This window comes from Oryza sativa, chromosome 5 (assembly GCF_034140825.1).
Source record: "Oryza sativa Japonica Group chromosome 5, ASM3414082v1".
NCBI lineage: Eukaryota > Viridiplantae > Streptophyta > Magnoliopsida > Poales > Poaceae > Oryza > Oryza sativa.
In genome coordinates, this window is record NC_089039.1 from 3,748,984 (window position 1) to 3,772,369 (window position 23,386).

General features: G+C 42.0%; 1 protein-coding gene across 2 annotated transcripts; it reads right to left on the reverse strand.

The window, feature by feature from the left end:
- Nucleotides 1-502: 502 nt before the first annotated feature.
- Nucleotides 503-5,105, reverse strand: LOC4337904 (acyl-coenzyme A oxidase 4, peroxisomal). Of its 2 annotated transcripts, none has more exons than XM_015784485.3 (13): nt 4,969-5,105; nt 4,767-4,859; nt 3,488-3,594; nt 3,183-3,260; nt 2,938-3,061; nt 2,753-2,826; nt 2,582-2,641; nt 2,365-2,474; nt 2,080-2,239; nt 1,887-1,963; nt 1,627-1,798; nt 1,413-1,505; nt 503-786 (listed from the first exon to the last, which is right to left on the reverse strand). In XM_015784485.3, the coding sequence occupies exons 1-13, from the start codon at nt 4,982-4,984 to the stop codon at nt 658-660; spliced, it is 1,293 nt and encodes a 430-aa protein (XP_015639971.1). In that variant the 5' UTR covers nt 4,985-5,105; the 3' UTR covers nt 503-657. The 2 variants fall into 2 exon arrangements, with proteins under 2 accessions (XP_015639971.1, XP_015639972.1); XM_015784486.2 differs by having other exon boundaries at nt 3,183-3,328.
- Nucleotides 5,106-23,386: the final 18,281 nt, after the last annotated feature.

Consider the following 23,386-nt stretch of genomic DNA (forward strand, 5'->3'; position numbering starts at 1 on the left):
GATGACGGAGCAGGAGGTGGAGGCTCCGCGTGCGCGTGCGCATGAAAGCAGCGGTGGCATGCGGACCGAGGAAAATAAAGAGAGAAAAAGAAGGGGGCTTAGTTATGTTGCATGAATCTCAACGCGATCCAATGCTCTAGAATTTGTAATATTTTAGGGGGTTTCAGTCAAAAACCATATAGACAATCTCGGAAAATAAATATATTCTTCAACATCATCTCATACATTGCTACATTTTGAATAAATAAAGTAAAATCTATGTTCAAATCCGCAAAATTGAAACGTCGCACTAAAATATAAAATCAGGCTGGTCAAATGCTTATGAAGAATTCAAATACTTTGAAATATAAAACATATCTTAGTTTTACTCCCGTATAAGAGTCTGTTATTTAAGATAGTTTGAAAGATTGAGCACCTTAAATGGTTTTCTACTGAATACATTGCCCAGCTTTCTTCGCTTTGAGTAGAAGAGAAAGAGTAGAACAGAACTGTTCAGAAAGAATTAGCAAAACGAAGCATATCAGAGCTTTTATTTTCTTTTCAAGAACAAATATGGTTTTTCTATTCCTTTTATTGCCCATTTGCTTTCATCAAAATATAGGGTGGACGTATATTATTTTGTCTATTGCAGCTATATACATTTGAAAGGAAAAAAAATTAAAGACGAGATTTTGTCAATGCAGCAGGTTTGAAGCTGGCGATTCCGGTGATCTCTCTTCCGGTCACCAAGCTGTTGATGTCATAGGTGCCTTCGTACGAGAAGATTGGCTCCAGATCACAGAACGCCTGCAAATAAGAAGTATATTATGAATCACTGTTCACCCACTAGTTAAGAAAGAACAAGACTCTGACAGAAGTGTACAACTTAAAAGTTGCTCGATAAGTTTGTCAAAGTGATGTTAGTGATGTCTTAGGGGGTGTTTGGGAGAGAGGGGCTAAGTTGCTCGATAAGTTTGTCAAAGTGATGTTAGTGATGTCTTAGGGGGTGTTTGGGAGAGAAGGGCTAAACTCTCAAAAACATAAATCCCTCCCCTAGAGACTTATGGTTTTGAGTTAGCCCATCTCTCCCAAACACCCCCTTAGGCTAATGTTTTCTGTAGCGATATGGATACCTTGAATTCCTAGTAATGCTATGTCAAATTTGCAGAATCAGTTGTCACGTGTAATACAGTGCGATATTGAATTTGTATTACTATGTTGGTAGCGCTTCCCCCTATCATTGACTACTTTGCTACACGAGTGAGCACCGTGAACCCAAAGGTATGCAATGTACGTACTGCGGTAAAGACGTGCCCGTCGGAAAATCTTAAGAATTACTTTAATCTTTCTAATCAAACCTATCATGTTTGGATTTGGAGAAGTCCAAAGAGATTATGTTACCAAAAAAGAAAAAAAAATCTGAATCATTTTACCTTTGCTACCAGAAAGTCAGCCAAAATTCCGTTTCCACCCAGTAGCTCACGGCCAAGAGAAACCACCTCCCTAGCCTTCTTGGATGTCCATGCCTGGATTCAAGTATTATCAGTGAGATGTTGAAGAAAGCAAGCGAAAAGTAAATCAAACCGAACAGCGCACAATCATAAGGTGGATGCCATTTTTCTAAGTGCATTGTGATTTTGTACAAACCTTGCCTAAACTAGCATGGCCTGGTGTCATTTTGCCTGATTCATACAGCTTGCACAGGCGCCAGCCGACAAGAAGCATGGCTTGGATGTTTCCTAGCATGCGAACAAGCTTTTCTTGGTTGAGCTGAAAAGCTGCCAACGGAACTCCAAATTGCTTTCTTTCTTTCAAATACCTATCCAATGGTAAATAATAAAGTCAATACATATTAGGTGGTACCAATTTGAAACTAGTAAAGACTGAACTAAGAAGGTGATTCGCACCGATGACACATGTCGAAGACCCCCATGGATATCCCAATTGGCTGCCATGCCACCATAATGCGCGACATAGCAAGGACCTGATCCGGTAGTTAAAGTTTCAGCAAGTAAAAATCAGGTTAGTGCACATGGCAGTGTATTCAAATTGACTGACACAGAGTAGGATTAGCGCAATCAAAAGAGATGTCTTTGTTACCTTGTTTATGTCTTGAAATGAATTGATTCCAGTTAATCTATCTTCGTCAGGGACAAATACTTTATTCAGAACAATGTCGGCATTCTGAACCATTCTGAGTCCAATTTTATTTTCAATTTTTGTACATTTCAAACCAGGAGCTCCTTTCTTGACAATAAATCTAGAGGAAGTTTGCCATATCAATTATGAGTGGTCACATTCATGGGCATAGAAATGAGTTCGAATTAACATGTGTACAGTGGTAGACAAAATGATATCAACAATAGTCCAGCGGAAGATGATTACCCATTTAGTTGATTTGTATCTGAATTTCTAGCTAAGATGATGAGCACATCTGCAAAAGTGCCGTTGCCTATCCAACGCTTTTGGCCATCCAAATGCCAACCGCCAGGCACCTACCAAGGTAAAAACCAACATGACAACATTGTAAGGTTGTGCAGAAACATTCAGATATTTTTCTTTACTTAGAAGTTAAAATTTTCATGATATCTATGTTTCAAACCTTGGTCGCTGCAGTCCTTAATGAACTTGCATCACTTCCATAATCTGGCTCTGTCAATGCCTACAGCAAGAAGACCCATTCTTCTTAAGATGACAATATGTAAAACAGCATGTTGAATACTATAATAAAAGCTACAAAGGCTAACCACATAAATAGGAGAATGCAACTCACCCAGCAACCAATTGTTCTAAACTGCGTTAATGATGGTAAGTACTTCTGCTTTTGAGCCTCTGATCCACAAAGTGCTATTTGCACAGAAAATTGAAAGGACAAAAATAGTGAGCTCAGAAAATAGTTGTCTTGGTCAGTCTATAACACATTTCAAACAAAATCATCTGAATAAGTTATAGCTTTACCAATTGTGCTCATTGCCAAAGAGGAATGTACTAAAATAAATGTGGAGCAGCTGGCATCCACCCGTGCAACTTCTGCAACAGAAATAGCACTAGCTGTAAGTGAGAGTCCTGGGCAACCATATCCCTGTAACGCCAAGATAAATTCAAGGAAAAGGATCAAATTTCAATGAGACAACGAGCGTACTGGTGAAATTTTACAGTCAAATGTAAAACATAAGTACTAGATGATTTAGTATTTTATATACCTTTGTTGTCCCTCCTGCCAAGCCAAGAGTTGCAAGTTTGGGAATGGCATGGAAGGGAAATTCTGCTTTCTCCCAGTACTGCATATGTAAAAAGCCCATAGGGGTTTATAGTTATGACATGATACACATCGAGCAGGCAACTGTCACTGTAACACAACAGCTAGTCAACCCAAGGGAGAGTTACCATCCAGCGACGACAAGAAAAAAATGTACTAGTCCTAGAAGATATACCATATATATGTTTTGCAAAAAAAAAAAAGAAGCAGGGGATTAACAAATGAAAACTATGTATAGCAACAACATACCTCTGTCATAATGGGTGCAATTTCTCTCTCCATAATACCACGGACTTTCTTCCTAAGTGTCTTCTCTTCATCAGTAAGCAAATCATCAAACTGGTAGTAATCCGATACTGCAAAAGCAATTTTATGAACTTACAACCAATATGTAGTTTATTGCATAACTATATGCTGTACATTTCTCCCTCCTTACAAGAGTTGTAAGGTGCGTTTTGATTTTTCACTTTATTGATTATTGTAAGGTGCACACGCACACACAGTAAAGGATTTTTAACTTTTGTAGTTTGAATTCGCATACATGCATGCGCAAGTGCTGCTTAAATCTGTGTGGAACATAGAAGAGCATATTCAACACAGATCAATGATTTACTAGTATGGGCAACTTGGTCTTTTACCATCTTTATCTCTATCCCGAGATAAAAAGTGGCTAACAAATTTACATGGAGTAAGGTACAGCAATCCACGATTATTAGGAATATTGAATAACAGTGACTAGTATAAATGCCACGGAAATTAATTTGTCCAACCTAAATAAGTCGAAGAAGATTGCGAAAGAAGAAACGCAAGTACTTGCTGACAACAACGTAAGAAAAGTACAACACCAGTGCAAGCCGTGCAAGCAAACCACCTGCCTAATTATTATTGCAATCGAAAGTACTCATAAATAAAGAAAGAAACGTGTATGGACCAGATTTAGTTGTTAAAAACCAACTACGAAGAAAACAATCCGATTTCTAAAAACGCATGTCTTAAATAATGTTGTTAGCTTATATTAGTTAATTCACAAGATTAAATGTAAAGCTCCCATGATAGCTGAGGAGCAGAACTGACAATTCCTCCAAACAAAATATGAACAGGGCTGAAAAGGATACTCCACTAAAATCCAATTTTCCTCACCGTGAGAGTTAAAATCCGACCAAATCCCACTAACTTAACCAAATAAAAAGCGACGTGATATACAGAGTTGAAGAGATTGCCGAAAACGATCCCATCCCAAACAAAATCTTGATTTCGTACGCCTAACAGTTCAGAACAAAATCTTGATTTCGTACGGCTAACAGTTCAGAACAGGGACTGCTTGCTGCCAACTTGGAGCCAGATTAAGCTGCCCAAGACTGGAGATAACTACGAATCAAACGATCAGGCTGACTTCACAGTGCACACACCTCTCCCAAATACTCCAATTAGATGGCCAAGACAGTTTCACCCAATCATAATATCTCATTATTTCCAATAATGGGAAACCGAGAACACCACCGGGAAAGCGAGAGAGAGGAGGTCTCACCGGCGGGTGGGAACTGGGACGCCGTCGTGGCCTGCGGGAACGCGAGCGCGACGTCCAACGCCGGCAGCCCCACCTTGCCGCCTCCGCCGCCGCCTGCAAGAAAACCATCATCCAGCTAGCGATGAGTCATCCACTCGAGCCCACCCACCCCCGAAAGTTCCGGAGGACCCCGCGCCGGCCGGCCGCCACGTCACCCACCCACCTGCCAAGCTCCCCATCTCCGCCGGCGGGGATCGGATCGAGCTCGCCGCAGCCGCCCGCTCGCTCGAGGACGATGGCGAGATCGATCGATGGATATGGAGGAGGAAAAAAAGTTTGGAGGATTTGAGCTCTTCTCACGTCGCAAGCCAACTTCACCACGTATATTTAAAAGCGAAAGGGCAGCAAAACTCTGGCCCACCTGTCAGTCTCCCCATCGCCTCCCAGGCCATCGGGATTCTGTGCTCTACGGCCACTGACAGGTGGAGTAACACTGGCACGTGCGGGCGTGGGCCCCACCTGTCAGTGAGGCTACGCGACGTGGGGTTGGCCGGAAGTGCAGTACGGATAGGGTCGGGAAGGCGTGATTACGTGAAGACCTCGTCCGAGTACTGCGGTGGCTCTGTATGTACAGGAGTGGTGGGACCCACGTGTCAGTGGAAGGGAAGGGAATCTAGTGCTGTGTTCTTCCCCTATTTTCCCAAACCACATCTCTTATTTTCTCGCGCGTTTTTCAAGCTGCTAAATGGTGTGATTATGTAAAAACTTTCTATATAAAAATTATTTTAAAAAATTATATTAATATATATTTTTTTTAAAAAAATAGTTATTATTGTAATAATACGAGCTTTTGTTTTATGTGCCGGAGGCTAAAGTCAACAGCTAGAGCGCTTGCTGGCTTGCTGCAGGATGTAGTACGTGTCTGTTTGGTCTGGCGTGAGCAACTTGATGCATATCTATATTTTTCTTCTTCTTTTCTTCGAGACACATGATGCATAGGAGTACATATCTCTATTCGGTAGTTGGATGGATAGCTTTAAAAACGTAACACATGCAGCAGTGTCAGGGTCTGTTTCTATTCATAATTATTCTTATTATTATTTTGTTGCGTGGAGCAGCTAGCTAGTACTCGCAGGTTGTAACAAAATAATGTACACTAGAAGATCCAAAAATATAATATAAAAATAGTTGTTCTCATTTCTCAGATGAAAAGATATGTTCGTGATCATACGAGATCAATTCGCCAATCGCCGTACATGCATATCCGGAAAAAAATATTGTAAATAATAGGGTGAATAATATGTACTGAGGGATGTTCATGGGTTATATCAGACAATATAAGTATAATAGAACATTAGTATCAGAGTATATATGAGATTGCGATAAAAAAATTAGTCATGGATTTTTTATTGGTTGAGACCCTGAGATCGCTAATAACCTTAATTTAGTTTTTATAAATAGTTTTGGGACGTATCACACCAATTTAAAAGGGAGAGCAAGCTATCTAATCTAGCATATCAATTAGTTTTCATCGAGAACTAGTTATATGCTTCTTTTGTTGGAATAAATTCCCTCCACATGAAGCCTTTGTTCTCTGCCCATTACAATCCAAAAGTCTAACAAATGTGAGCGTGAGCCATTGATGATTGATTCATGTCTTGATGCATGGTGGGGATTGTCTCATCATTTGTGGTGGAAAGAAAAACCCTAGCCTCCATTGGGAGAGTGAGAGCAGTAGCCATTGAGGAGGAGAAGAAACCAGTAAAATACAAGAGAGGGAGGGGAGAGTGGAGAAGAAGAGTTACAGTTTGTTCATCTTGGTGGTTCTTACCCGATCTTCATCAAGTCAGCGATTAGAGGCACAAACGTGGTTGGATTAGCACCAAACTTGGGTGATTTCGTTCCTCACTTTGAGCACTTCAATCTGATCAATTTGTGTGAGGATTGGTTTAATAGAGCACCGGATTTGAGTGGTGATTTGTCAACTCGAGTGATTGTAGTTTCAGGTAATGCAGCATTTGGTAAAATGTTAGTTTGAGAGGTTAAACAGTGTCCGATTAGGCTGTTTTTTTGGATAACTTGGAAGGGACTCATAAACCATCATTTCTGCTAAATTTCGTGCAATTTGCATCTATGGTTTGGTAGATCTCATCTGAGAACCAAAGAGGACAAAACCTACTATTTCTCTACTTATTGTTGTTATACCTCTTGTTAGTTGTTATGGTTGATGTTGATGATGTCAAGTGTGTAACTTGGTGATATAGCTATTGTTGTAATGTGCCTCTAGATGTTCTAGAGAAGACTCTATTTGTACCCTTTGTTGATTATAGTGAAAGCTTGTAGTGGACCGTTGGTCCCGTGGTTTTTTACTCCTCACACCGAGGAGGTTTTGTCCATGTAAATTGCTATATCCTGTGTGCATGTGTTTATTGTTGTTCTGTTGCTGATTTGCTAGTTAAAACTATGCTCAAAGTTCATGGCAAGATGAGGGATTGATTGTGTGAAATATGTATATGTGTATGTGTACATTTTCCGTGTATAATATTGTACCAAGGACTCTACACCTCCTCCAATTCGTCAAAGCCATTTTACCTTATACTCCCTCCGTACTCGTAAAGGAAGTCGTTTAGGACAATGTTTAAGTCAAACCTTGGGAATATAAATCATGAATAACTCTTAAGTTGTTGAGTTTGAAAATGTAAAAATTATATGAATAGATTTGTCTTGAAAAATACTTTCATAAAAGTATACATATATCACTTTTCAATAAATATTTTTATAGAAATAAGAAGTTAAAGTTGTGTTTTAGAGATCGTGTCGCTGTCAAAAACGACTTCCTTCCTTTACGAGTACGAAGGGAGTATGTTTCGAATAGTATTGCAGGTATTGTAGTATTGAACCCAAGGCGGAGCTTGGTCAAGTCCAGACTGTTTCGAATCGTCACCGTGGCCTTTTTTTTTTCCCCTTAAAATATAGATTGTACCTTCGTTTCTATTAGCACCATTTTCAGTATGTTTTTGTGTAAACTTTATACATAGAGAAGTTGTTTTAAAGTATCATATAAAAATCGTAATAACTAAAACTCAATTAATTATGCAGTATATTTTTTCATGCTTAAATTTTATCTTAGCCGAAACGAATACCACTATGTATAATGTACAGTATAATATAAAATCATCTCGAACACGTTACACAGCATCACGTTCACTTAGGTTGTGTTCGGTACGGTGTATCAGGAACTAATCCTCTAAACACGTAAAATGGAACATCTTATTAACGCATGATTAATTAAGTATTAGTTAATTTTTTTAAAAAAAAAGATCAATATTATTTTTTAAAACAACTTTCCTGTAGAATTTCTGTTTACAAAAATATACTTCATCCGTTTTAAAATATAAGTAGTTTTGGTTTGATGGGCCACATTATATTACTACAAATTTGGATAGGTATGTGTCCCAACCCAACCAAAACTTCATATATTTCAGAGCAGAAAGAGTAACATTTAGCAGTTTAATAAGCGTGCATGTGAAAATGATTGAGCAAAAGTTGGGAAGAGAGTATAAAGAACGCACCTTAATCCCTTAAGTGTACGAGTCATACGGTGCGCATCCATTAATTAATGCAATATAATATAATTTAATTTTAAACCACCTACATGTCACATCTTAGTCCATTTACAAACAGTACTAACAAAATATACCTGATGACAGGGACTGAATACGTAATCCGTTTTTATTACTGAAATAATTAATGCACACAATATGCACACATGTACAGGGACGGAGGGAGTGGTCGAAACACAACATGCGTACAGCTCAATGCGTAGTTCTTAAGGGTATGTGCAGTGTATCATTAGCAAGGTGTAATAAGGCCCGAGAAAATATCTGGTGCTATAAAATTACTATGCTACTGTACTACCTACCAAAAAATACATCTAAAAAGTCACAAAAATATAAAAAATAATTATAAGATGTCCAACGCAGTGACATGCACAATCATAAAAATTATACAACAAAATACGATGTGTACAGGAGAAAGAAAAAGAAAAATCCCAGATAAATAGTAAAGTGCCGTGTTTGAACACTATTAGAGCAAGAAATTTGTTTTTCTTATTCTAATTATGCACATCGTATTTTGAGCTGATTTTTTTTGGACTGATGGTATATGTTATGGTCTTACATCTTAATTAGAATTTTTTTTCAGATTTTTTTGGTGACTTTTTTATACACTTTTTGACATTGATAGCATGGTAACATATCACTACTCCGTGGCACATGATATTCTCTCTACTAAGACTGTTCAAGAGAAGTTAGGAACTTCACCCCATCCGAAAATGAGGCATTTTATTAGCCTATAATTAATTAAGTATTAAAAACTTGAAAAATATGTTAATATGGCTTTTTAAAACAAATTTTTATATATTCTTAAAAAATACATCCTTTTAGCAGTTTAGTAAACATGAGCATGAAAGATGAGAACTAGTAGTTTCGAGGGTAGGCCTACGGCTTTAGAACTAACCAAGCAACAATTATACATCATGACAAAAGTATAGCCAATCTCGAGATGTCGTGTTGACTATAAGCTTGTGAGTTGCGACCCTGGTTTAAATAAAAATAATAATTTGTTTTCTCTGTCTCTGCGCGCGCATGCTGCTTGTTTTGGCCTATCATTTTTTCCCTTTAGCGTGTGTCCCATCTTATTGCTTCATGGGACAATAAGCAGTGGGGCTTGTTTCTAAAATGTCACTAGAAGTGCAATTGTAGCTCAATCATGGATATGTACTAAGCAATGCGTTTGCCTGATCACAAATATACACACATAACACATTAGCCATTGCACTATGAACTAGGGGGTGGCAATGAGCCGAGTCGGGTGGAGCAAGAACACGCATGATATGACCGTAGACCAGATATCTCTAGCCTGACCCATGCATGCCCGATAGTTTTGGTGGGTAGAAATCAATCCATGCCCATGCTCGACGAGCATTGGCAACCCGGTGGGTACCCAATAGGGTATTAAAACATAACTAATATCCTCACATTATTAGATAATTAAACATATCAACATAATTAACCGACACAATCAGATAGGCACCACTAGCTCATATATATACTCAGATAGGCACTAAGAACATACAAGAATCTAGAATCACAAGCAAGACTACGCTGACACCTACCTGCTCTATCGATCGACCTTCGTCACAGGAGAGAAGATGAGTAAGGGAGAGATATAGAATTGAGTTCGAAGCTGGCTAAGTTCTATTTTCATTGAGTGATGTGATTAATTTGGCTAAAGTATATAGGATTAGACAAAATCAGCTAGAAACACATATATCAGGTCGGGCGTGGGTTATCCATAGGCATAAAAGAATACTCAAGCCTACAAGTTAGGATTTGGGGCCCCAGGTCGGATGTACCCACGTGCAAAAAAAATTGAATCCACGCTTGTGTCCATCCAATAATGTGCCCACGGTAATCTTTACCACAGGTAGGATTATCATCCCTCTCATTCATATTGATTTATATTGATTTATGTGCTGTGGCATTGGTCAATATACACTATAAAGGTAATAAGTCATAAAATATTGGAAAAAAATAAAGAATGCAAGCACCAAGAAAGGTGCCAGAAATGTAAACAAACATTACGAGTTCAAAGATTACGTCTGATCGAGGTGGATTGATGTCCAGGTCGAAATAGAACAAGCCGGCCACGTCCAGTCCAAGCCAATTAGAGCCCTTTCAGGGGTCCAATGAACCAGTCCAATATGCAATGGAGAAACAGAGAAGTGAAGGAACCAAAAAAGGGAAGAAACAAATCCATGTAGATAAGGTATATGCATTACTCCCTCAGTTCTATGTTTTAAGTCAAGTCAAATATTTTTAAGTTTAATCAAATTTATAGAACAACATCTATAAGCTCAAATTAGTTTTGTTAAATTGACCATTAAATATATTTCCGTAGCATATTTGTTTTATACTAAAAATATTGCTACATTCTTTTTCATAAACTTAATCAATTTAAATAAATTTGACAGAGAACAAATATAAAAGAACTTATAATATACTAGTAATATGCCCGTGCTAAACGCTACGGTGCAATTCTATTTGTCTATAATAATTTTAAAATTTTATGTTAGCAAAATATATTTTTATATGATCTGTGCATTTAAACTTTAATTCAATTTATATCATACATAAAATATATTTCATGTAAAGTGCAATACAATGATATTGTGTGGGCACAATAAAACTTTACAAGACTTAATTATATATAATCATGTCAGTATACAATATAAAAGGGCAATATACGCTTAAAAAATATGTTAAAAAGTATTGAGTTATTCTATTATTTGTTGCGGGCACACGACAGTATAGTGGAGTTCATAAACATCATGGGTGTATATAGAACTCAACAACAAAGTACAAAATATCTGGCGTGTTACAACACCTGAAGAAACATTTGCTATATCTCTGAAGGCAATGCGAACCCATTGGACGAACCATTTGGATCCATTCCTAACAGATAAAATAATAAACAAACCTGAGTTGAAAATAATATCATGATTGGTTTACTCTGTCAATGCCAACAGCAAAGCACAATATAACATATTACATTCTTATCGATTTACTCTATCAATCAATAGAAGCTTCTTGTGTACAAAGCATAATAATCCTGAGTTGACAATAACAATCTAATTGGTTTACTATCAATGCCAACAACAAAGCACGATATGTACACCAACTGCAATACACAAAAGAGCAATTGTCTTGCCCGTTGCAAGGCACAGGCATGGTTGCTAGCAGTTTTAAAAATATTGATAGTCAAAGTTGTCCAAGTTTAGACTCAACCTTATCCCAAAAGTCAATAGTTATAGAACCGGAGGTAGTACTGTTGTTATATAGAATCTGCTAAGTTAATCATAATTGTTCTTAATATATTCCAAAGTCACCGACAAAAACAGCCTAATGATTCACTTTGTGTTCTATACAGGAGATTCATATTGTTGTCGCTCCTATTTTGGCTTCACACCTGATATTTCATATAATTAAGGTATGTAAAAAAAAGTCAATTTAAAATCTTAGGTTGTAAAGAACTGGATAAGAACATGTATACTTTTCAGTTTGCAGAGTATACTTACAGTACACAATGTGGGATAATGTCTATGATAAAGGCAGATCAAGAGCTGGCAGTGTGAGAATCCCTGTTAAACCGAATCAGAAAGTTGAATCAGGAGATTTAGTCCAAGGGAATAAAGCACTTGAAATGTTGTATTTGAAAAATAACATCACAAATGTTGTATTTTTCAAATCATCTCTTACACATAGGTCCATACAAAGGAAAAATGGCTAATTCATGATATATATCCTGGGTACAAATCTTTGTATTGTCAATTGGGCTAAAAACTAAGAATTTAAATCCTCACTCCCCAGACATATTCTAAGCTTCTCTTATCAGGAATCGCTAATGTGCCCGATATTCTCAGTTTTTTAAACATGCATGTAAGACTGCAAACTTGATGGCTGACCAAGTCTAGCTGCAAGAGACAGACATCGAGTCTAGCTGCTGAATCAAGATGCAAAATAGTATGCAGTATGAGCCTGCTGTTTGTCCAAAATATTAGTGGAATAATGAAAAATGACATATCGATACCTTCCCAGAGATACTAACACAAAATATATTATTTTAGGTGCAGTTCAACTCAATAAAAGTCTTTTAAGTTCATTTTAGTTCATATATCGGTTGGTTTTATCTAATTGTAGACGCCATTAACTCAGAAGGTTCAGCCTCCATTTTGGAATTCTTCATCACGTTAGCAATCTTCAAATCGTGAATGGATCTAAGTTTCTAAATTACCATCAAGGGCAGGATGATGGTATCTTGAATAGTTCAGTGCAGGTGAGACTGTCAGTTCTAGCATTAGTAATAAATTTTATGAGACTCCATATCGCTAAAACAATTAGACATATACACATATTGCATTACAATTGAAGATGTTATCCAATTTCAATCCCATTTTAGTACGGACAATTAGCCATAAACACATGGTGAGCTTCTCAAATTATTTTGTACAGCAAGTACCAAAGTAATTTAACAGCGAGGATAAGAAAAAGATGATTCCATAAGAATGTATAAAAAAACACACACAGATATATTAAAAATGGTGATACTTATGTTCTTTTTTTTTAATCATGGATTTTTTTTGTTCAAATTATATGCTGGAAAGCTACACCAACCAATGAAAAATAAATTTAGGATATATCTGAGAATATGGAATTATTTTGTTAACATTAATGATTTGTTTATTATTTTGTTAACATGGAAATAGGTGTGTATTTACATTATTCGGGAGGCGGGAATCGAATGAGAAGTCCATTTATATATTAACTTCTTGTGTCACACATGCACATAATCTGATTTCAATTATCTCACTGATGTATGCTATAGTGGGAGGGAGGAAAATTAAACTGCAAGTATATATTCATTTGTATTCATTATTTATCTCTACTTCAGTAACTTTTTCACAAATGCATAATAGGCTAATAGCCATTGATAATTTAATATTAGGATTATTTACATTATTCAGGAAGCGGCAATTGAATGAGAAGTCCATTTATATAATAAATTTTGTGTCACACATGCACATAATCTGATATCAATAATCTCACTGATGATGTATGCTACAGTGGGAGAGAGGAAAATTAAACTGCAAGTATATATAAGAAAAAAAAGCTGCTCACCGAGTCCAGGCAGACTTGCCGTAGGCACGTGTCCAGGCAGATCGAGCACTCGATCAGGGGAAAGGGCGGCGAGGACTTCCTGGCAATCGGCTGCGGTGGCTGAATGTTTTGCCTCTAGCTTCTTATCTAAGGCGTTGGTTTGGTTGATTCTGGATCGCTGGATTTGATAAATGAGGTTTGTAGGATTATAATTGGTGAATTATAGGGTAGAAGAAGATAGTATATATGCCGGCAGTCCACATAAACTATGTAGATTCCCTTATTTGACCAGTGAACATTAGTTAGAATATAGATTGAAAATTTAATCATGCATGAGGTCCATTCAACTTAGAAGCTAAAAGAATATACAATATAGATTATGAAATGGGATTCTGCAATTTTGTATAAACGAGATGATGCAATAATCTGAATTTTTTTTAAAAAAAATAAAAAAACACATTGTGGAGATTATGGGTACCCCATACCCACACGGCATGGTTATCCGACTAGTAATAGGGGATAACATATATGTATGGAATATGTAACAGATCATGACTTGGGTATTACGTTTCCCTGTATATTATGGAACGGCCTAAAGTCCTGGTTTGATAAGATTGTAAAGTAGATTTAGGAAACCGATACCGTATTGGTTAAGGTTTCTATCTTGTAACCCTGCCCCCCAACCTATATAAGGGGGGCAGGGAGCCCCTCTAGGGGCATGAGACAACCTGATCGTCAGATCAATACACACTCGGCGGATTCAAATCCCCAAACAGGAGTAGGGTATTACCTCTCATTGAGAGGGCCTGAACCTGTCTAAATCCTTTGTCTCCACATCCATCCACTTTTAGGTCTCGTGCGCTACCCCGTTTTATTATTGCCGAATTCATGTTTCGACAGTTGGCGCGCCAGGTAGGGGTTGCGTCGAATTACCTGTCGAAAAGTGCGATGGAATCAACTTCAGAAGAAACCCCGAGATCAATCTCATCAATTTCGATGGCTCAAATCTTCAATCGGGTCTACCGTTCCAATTTAATCTCTATTAGATTAATTTTTAATCATTGTTTGATTTCCTGATATTTTGACGAATTTCATATACTGGATGAGATCGAAACACGGCCATCATCGTCGCCTACTTGGGTGCCCTTGCCGTGTCCGAGTGCTCCTCTCTTCCTTTCCTTGCAGATGGACGTGTTGCAGGAGTGGCACAGGCCGCCAGGAGCAAATTAAACACACGCATCTTTTGATTTATTAATCAACACGTATATGCAGACTGGAATTAATCTACTAATTGCTTTCCATTGCATGTACACATGTGCAGTTCGATTCCTGTTTGCATGTATGATGGTTGATGGGCTCCGCCGGCTACCTCCGATGATGGCATCATGCCGAAAGAACATCGAGTTAGCTGTTAGTTGCCGGGGCTTATACATGTTGCATGGCACGTCGCCGGCTATCACTCATGATCCAGCCTCACTGCTCGACTTGAGTTTTTCGTTTCAATTTGTTATCAATATATATTAGATTGATTTCTAATCTCAGATTAATTTCTTGCTATTTTTTGTTGTTGTTCGCATATAACTACGCGGCACTATTGAGGCGATTGATGCTGGTCATGGACTCGAGGCGTCTCAGCTTTCCGGTCGATCGGCCGCGAGTCCACTCCGCCGGCTTGTCCTCGCCACCGCCATTGCTGATAGCAACAACGACTTCACCGCCGGCCTGCCTCCGTCGCCGCCGACTGGTGTCATCGCCTATACGGTTGGTCGGTCACACCACCGTTCATGGGCGTCCATGTCTTCACCGACCGGCTGGCCTTCGCCGCCGCCGACTGGTGTTTCCGCCTGCACGGCTGGCCTATTATGCCGCCGCTGTTGGGCGTCTACGACTTCACCACCGGCCTGCCTCCGTCGCCGCCGACTGGTGTCATCGCCTATACGGTTGGTCGGTCACACCACCGTTCATGGGCATCCATGTCTTCACCGACCGGCTGGCCTTCGCCGCCGCCGACTGGTGTTTCCGCCTGCACGGCTGGCCTATTATGCCGCCGCTGTTGGGCGTCTACGACTTCACCACCGGCCTGCCTCCATCGCCGCCGACTGGTGTCCCCGCCTATACGGTCGGTTGGTCACACCACCGTTGATGGGCATCGTCATCTACACTGCCGGCCTGCCTCCGTCGCCGCCGACTGGTGTCATCGCCTATACGGTTGGTCGGTCACACCACCGTTCATGGGCGTCCATGTCTTCACCGACCGGCTGGCCTTCGCCGCCGCCGACTGGTGTTTCCGCCTGCACGGCTGGCCTATTATGCCGCCGCTGTTGGGCGTCTACGACTTCACCACCGGCCTGCCTACGTCGCCGCCGACTGGTGTCATCGCCTATACGGTTGGTCGGTCACACCACCGTTCATGGGCGTCCATGTCTTCACCGACCGGCTGGCCTTCGCCGCCGCCGACTGGTGTTTCCGCCTGCACGGCTGGCCTATTATGCCGCCGCTGTTGGGCGTCTACGACTTCACCACCGGCCTGCCTCCGTCGCCGCCGACTGGTGTCCTCGCCTATACGGTCGGTTGGTCACACCACCGTTGATGGGCATCGTCATCTACACCGCCGGCCTGCCTCCGTCGCCGCCGACTGGTGTCCCCGCCTATACGGTCGGTTGGTCACACCACCGTTCATGGGCGTCCACGTCTTCACCGACCGGCTAGCCTTCGCCGACTGGTGTTTCCGCCTGCACGGCTGGCCTATTATGCCGCCGCTGTTGGGCGTCTACGACTTCACCACCGGCCTGCCTCCGTCGCCGCCGACTGGTGTCCTCGCCTATACGGTCGGTTGGTCACACCACCGTTGATGGGCATCGTCATCTACACCGCCGGCCTGCCTCCGTCGCCGCCGACTGGTGTCCCCGCCTATACGGTCGGTTGGTCACACCACCGTTCATGGGCGTCCACGTCTTCACCGACCGGCTGGCCTTCGCCGACTGGTGTTTCCGCCTGCACGGCTGGCCTATTATGCCGCCGTTGTTGGATGTCTACATCTTCACCGTTGGCTCACCTTCGTTGCCGTCGACTGGTGTTTCCGCTTACACGGCTGGCCTATTATGCCGCCGTTAGTGGGCATCTTCGCTTTCACCGTCGACCGCCTTCGTCGCCGCCGACTGGTGTCTTCATTGTTATTGATGGACGACTTTGTTCCCACATTGGCCACTTCTGCCATCACCAAGGGGAATATTACAAAGCTAAGTCATCATTTATTTTATTCTTTATATGATATTTTTCCTTTTCCTCTGCCTCACTACACCAATTGGTCTTCCATTGAGTAGTGAGTCGGGGGCTACAGATGTTATATCATATTTTTCATAATATTTATCTTGATTGCTTGCGACATAATCTGAGTACAAAAGTACCTATCGAGTTATGGAGTTCTATCTTCCTATGCTTTCCGTTTGGTTTGCCAATGGATGGTTGCCTTTGGGCCGATTCCTAGCACCCGGGGGCTCGTTGGATGGGCCGAGTAACGCAAGGTGCTAAGTATTATTCGGAATAAATCAAAAGCATAGAGATGAGATAAATTTATTTTCTGCTCTTAATAATTGCAAAAGTACCTGAGTAGTAAATTCTGATCCGTGAAACTTTGTTCCATTAATGACGAACTCATGTCACTCATATGCATGTTTGGGAAATGCCTAGGCCGACTCCCGATGCTTGGGGGCAATGACTAGTCGGACAGAGTGTTTAAACGTACAGAGTCATCTGCTCGGGGAAATCAAAATTGACAAGAGGAGAAATACATATTTATAAATATTTTAAAATACTTGATTTTTTCTCGAGTATTATATTTATATCAGATACTACTCATCCTATATGTTTGTTCTGCAGGATCCAGATCCAGATATGCATAAAAGGGATTCATGGCTTTAAGCTTATCTCTTACGCTCCAGGAATGGATCAGTCAGAACATCACCGACCGGCTTGCCTTCGCCGCCGCCGACTGGTGTTTCCGCCTGCACGGCTGGCCTTTATGCCGCCGTTGTTGGGCGTCTACGTCTTCACCGACCGGCTTGCCTTCGCCGCTGCCGACTGGTGTTTCCGCCTGCACGGCTGGCCTTTATGCCGCCGTTGTTGGGCGTCTACGTCTTCACCGACCGGCTTGCCTTCGCCGCCGCCGACTGGTGTTTCCGCCTGCACGGCTGGCCTATTATGCCGCCGTTGTTGGGCGTCTACGTCTTCACCGACCGGCTTGCCTTCGCCGCCGCCGACTGGTGTTTCCGCCTGCACGGCTGGCCTTTATGCCGCCGTTGTTGGGCGTCTACGTCTTCACCGACCGGCTTGCCTTCGCCGCCGCCGACTGGTGTTTCCGCCTGCACGGCTGGCCTTTATGCCGCCGTTGTTGGGCGTCTACGTCTTCACCGACCGGCCGCTGCATCCGCCGCTGACTGGTGTCACCGCCTGCACGGCTGGCCTGTTATAACGCCAACTGATGCTATCTTCTTCACGGCTGGCTACATCGCTGTCACTACTAATAGGCATCAGTATCTTCAACACAAGCTGCCTACGTTTGCCATGGCTGCCGACTGGTGTTTCCGCCTGCACGCTGGCCTATTATGCCACCGTTGATGGGTGTCTACGTCTTCACCGACCGGCTTGCCTTCGCCGCCGCCGACTGGTGTCTCCGTCTGCACGGCTGGCCTATTATGCCGTCGTTGTTCGGCGTCTACGACTCCACCACCGGCCTGCCTCCATCGTCGCCGATTAGTGTTTCCGCCTGCACGCTGGCCTATTATGCCACCGTTGTTGGGCGTCTACGTCTTCACCGACCGGCCGCCTCGTCCGCCGCCGACTGGTGTTTCCGCCTGCACGCTGGCCTATTATGCCACCGTTGATGGGCGTCTACGTCTTCACCGACCGGCTTGCCTTCGCCACCGCCGACTGGTGTCTCCGTCTGCACGGCTGGCCTATTATGCCGTCGTTGTTGGGCGTCTACGACTCCACCACCAGCCTGCCTCCATCGCCGCCGACTGGTGTTTCCGCCTGCACGCTGGCCTATTATGCCACCGTTGATGGGCGTCTACGTCTTCACCGACCGGCTTGCCTTCGCCGCCGCCGACTGGTGTCTCCGTCTGCACGGCTGGCCTATTATGCCGTCGTTGTTGGGCGTCTACGACTCCACCACCGGCCTGCCTCCATCGCCGCCGACTGGTGTTTCCGTCTGCACGGCTGGCCTATTATGCCGCCGTTGTTGGGCGTCTACGTCTTCACCGACCGGCCGCCTCGTCCGTCGCCGACTGGTGTTTCCGCCTGCACGGCTGGCCTATTATGCCGCCGTTGTTGGGCATCTACATCTTAATCGCCGGTCGTCTCGTCTGTTGCTGACTAGTGCCCTTACCTCTACGTCTGGTTTATACAGCTACCACTACTGATGGACATCATCATCTTCCGTCGCCGACTGATTATGCCGCCGCCGACTGGTGCTTTTATCTTCACAACTGCGCGTCTTCACTACCGGTTTGCTTCTGTTGCCGCCGACTTGTGTTCACTTCATTACGGCAATACAACTTTGTCATCATGGTGGAGCGACTTCATCTTTATTATCTTCGGGACCGGCAAACTCTATTGTTGCTACTTCGCAAGTTTTACTACTTCACCAACCACGACGTCTTTGTGAACCTCGACATCTCGGCATGCAATGCCATGTTATTTTACTACAACAAGTGGCTCTCCAATATTCAGGATTTCTACTCGGACATCTTCAACACATATCTTCAATCAAGCAATGACTATTCGATGACAAGAAGCTACAGTTCTCGACTCTATGTTCAGTTGTTTCCCAACTAATCAAAGAGTCGGGGGCTACACAAATACAAGGCTCAAAATTTGACAAATTTTATGTCAAGCTGAAGAAATCAATTCATCAACCAACGAGTCAACTCCAGGAGTCATTATCTTCATCTTTGATTCGGAGCAGACATTCTACTTCAACAACTTCAAATATTTCGGTTTGGACGAGTTAGACAACAACATCAACTCTCCTCCAAGTGAAGCATCTACAACAGCCATAACATTAATTTGATGGATTATTGTCACTGACATCATCACCAGCACCTCTGCTTCATCGGCCCTGACATCTCCGCTGTTGCTAATGGATGATTATGTTTTCGCTGACTTATTATTTCACCTTGACGGTTGACCTACTATGCAAATGCTGATGAGCGTCTTCGTCATTATCATTGGTTGCGACACTGCTATTGACTGGATCACCGACATCGTCATCTTCATCATGTCAGTTGCATTTGTCGTCGCCGACTATTTTCTTCATCTCCATGATTGGTGGATTTTGTCATCGCCTTTGATTTGCCTCGTCTGTCACCGACTGATTATTTCGCTGCCATGGCTACACAACTTTATCGCTGGGCGCTTTCATCTTCATTGATGGCTGACCTGACTACTGCCGACTGGTTTCTTCGCCTCCACGGCTGTGCAACTTCATCACTTTTGATTGGTATCATTATCTTCACTACCACCAATATTTTTGCCACCTCTGGTGGGCAATATTATCTCTATGTTGGTCGTCTTGTCTCTATGCCAACTGCGTCAGCTACCATCAATGGACAATTTTGACTATGACAGAAGGACAAGCTATATGCTCAGGGGCTCATCAACTCAAGCGTGAGGATTATATCTCCAATTTGGACTTGTTCCGGATACATCCCACATGGATTCATAGTCATGAGTCTATTTTCTATGCTCAAAGACTGGACCAATTATTATTCCCCGTAAGGGCTATCAACCGAATACTTGCGCCAGTCGGGATTCAATTATTATATATATTTTGGAGTATCTCATAAGGGATAATCACTCAGATCAGAAGCTATTCATATGAGCTACACCTGGTCTATATCACCCGGAAGATTTATTACTCGAGAGCATGTTACATGCGTCATCCTTTAAAGGGTGTCGAAGGCATATTTTTTGGTCTAGGCCTAATATGTCTGCAGCCCATATTTTCAGGTGTGGCCTGTCACGTTCTTTTAGGGACTTAGGCACTTTTCGCTTAGGCCAAAGTGCGCGTGATCAAGTGCCCAATACCTTAAAATCCTTTTATACCGCAGTTACTCGACTTTTTAGGAGTTGGTACAATGCATCTTAAAAGGTGTCAAACAGTAAAGCTTTATATAGCTGCCCCGCTGGCTTTTTTATATAGTCAAGGTGCTGTTTGGGTTTATCAAGCAATTGATTGGATACAATATCATTGTTTTTTGCCACGTAAGTGTGCATTTTTATTGACCAATATTATGGCTTAGGCTGATTATATATTATGGTCATTTTTCAGGCGGTTGGTAAATCCTTTATGAGTTTACTTACTCGGATGTTATACCATATATGCCATATATTTCCAGGTGTGGTGAAACCATGTGTCTTTTAGGGACTTAAGCACATCTGTTAAAGCAGTGTGCGCATGGCGTATGCCCAATACTTTGGAAATTTCTTTATTCACAGCATTCAAGCTTCTTTATAATTGTTTTGCTATGTGAACTTTCAAAGATGTTGTCAACTTTAGGTTGTACGCATCATATTTTGCCAAGCAGTCGGTATATCACTTGGATCATATTATTCGGGGATTCACACCGCATATGCTATATATTAGTATCAAGTCACTTGGTTGACTATAATTATCAAAAACCACTCGGTTAATTGGATAATTTATTCCTTGACTATATGTTTAGTTTGTTCAGCTAATCACATAGTTGGGGGCTACACCTATTAGGTGCATCTATTCGATGCACCTGACTTTATTTTTCAGCCCTCCACAGTCTTCAAATTTGGTAAAAGTACTCGGGAGACCATGGCGAAGATGATTGAAGCACTCGGCTTTAGAGTAATCTAGTTCGAGAGAAGATTATATTTTCGACTGTGAAGGTCTCAGGGGCTACTGTGGAGATTATGGGTACCCCATACCCACACGGCATGGTTATCCGACTAGTAATAGGGGATAACATATATGTATGGAATATGTAACAGATCATGACTTGGGTATTACGTTTCCCTGTATATTATGGAACGGCCTAAAGTCCTGGTTTGATAAGATTGTAAAGTAGATTTAGGAAACCGATACCGTATTGGTTAAGGTTTCTATCTTGTAACCCTGCCCCCCAACCTATATAAGGGGGGCAGGGAGCCCCTCTAGGGGCATGAGACAACCTGATCGTCAGATCAATACACACTCGGCGGATTCAAATCCCCAAACAGGAGTAGGGTATTACCTCTCATTGAGAGGGCCTGAACCTGTCTAAATCATTTGTCTCCACATCCATCCACTTTTAGGTCTCGTGCGCTACCCCGTTTTATTATTGCCGAATTCATGTTTCGACACACATATACAAAAATATATTTCTCTGAATTGAATGAGATGTCTACCTTTGTGATTGTATTTTTTGGGAGAACGTCTACGATAAAGGGAAATCAAGAGATGACAGTGTGAGAATCCCTGTTAAACAGAATCAGGAAGTTTAATCAAGAAATTCAGTCCAAGGGAATAAGCGCTTGAAAAAGATATTGGTGCCTGAATTTCTCAAATCCTCCAAGGTAAAAAGAAAAATCCCTACGTTTGAAACTGATTCTGCCGACAATATTAGCACCTATAGAACCATGTTCTCAATAGTGTAATATAACAATGTATAGTAGTAAAAAAAAATCAGTTTAGGCACATTACCAATGCAGGACATTTTACATGTTCAGGTGTCATTATTTAAAAAGTATTCATTTTACATATAGTAGTAGTGCTTTCGATGCATCGCTGAAGGCCAACTGTAGAAAGTGTACACTATCGTTAAAATGCCTGCTCGTGATAGTATAACTTCTAAACCTATAAAGTGATGGGGATTTTGGTGCATTCGCGTTTGGGAGGGGAGGAACCGGGATTTAAATTTGGATTTTGCAGTGAATAAAGATGTACTAATTATTGGACGAGGCATTACCAACGATCCATCCAATCTGCAAGGTGCTCTCTACCATTGTGACCCTCTCCCGCTGTCCTGCACACACACACAAATAACAAAGAAAAAAAAAATCAAATAACGGGTGAGTCAAAGAGTTAGGGTTAGGGATTTGGGAGATCGGGGATGGAATCGGGAGGCAGAAACCTTAAGTGTATGATGCAGGCGAGTAGGAGGCAGCCGACAGCAACGGGGATGGCGGACGGAGGGTTGACGCGACAAAGTTTTGGCGGCGCGGACCTTGCGACTCACGAGCAGGGTATGGCGATTTCGGAGGGGGGCGGCTCAGGTGGCTGTGCGTGGTGACGACGGTGGAGATCCCGACCAGCATAGCAAATGGCATGTGTGGATTGGCGCGATTTGCGGGGATGCGGCGGCGTTGGCGACGGCGTGGATCGTGGATGTGGCGGCGGTTGATGGGGAGCGACCGAGAGAGGAGGCGTGTTATCCGAGGGAGAAGGAGGGCATGCACGATCTGAGGAGGGAGCGAGGCGGAGGGGTGTGTGCGGAGGGGAGAGGGAGGTGCGGGTGAATCAGAGAGGAGGTGTGGAGCCGTTGGATGTAACTCATCCTGTGAATTTGGATTGTTGGATGTGTGATATGATAAATGATGAATGAGTAAAACCATTTGTTGAACTATAGGGTAGAAGACGGAAAGGAGTTACTTCGTAGCTGATTATTCATATCCACTGGCATGTTGGATCGCAGAGAGGAAAAAGGGTGATAAAGACAAACGGGGGCATGGATTGGCGAGTTCACTAAAAGTACATTGTTCTATATCTGAGACATTAAAGATCAGTTATATATTTTTTCCACTTCATACCGATAACAGGTAGGTGTACTCCTCTTTGAAAAAAAAACATAACAGGTACTACTCAAATGTATTGGCACCTCATCAAATAAACTAGTGGATACCCTGCGTGTTGCAGCG

What these genes read in the sequence shown, in the direction of transcription:
- LOC4337904 (XM_015784485.3), bottom strand. An exon ending in TTAGAACAATTGGTTGCTGG is followed by an intron (nt 2,642 to 2,752) that starts GTGAGTTGCATT and finishes TTCTTGCTGTAG; the next exon opens with GCATTGACAGAGCCAGATTA. An exon ending in GATACAAATCAACTAAATGG is followed by an intron (nt 2,240 to 2,364) that starts GTAATCATCTTC and finishes AACTTCCTCTAG; the next exon opens with ATTTATTGTCAAGAAAGGAG.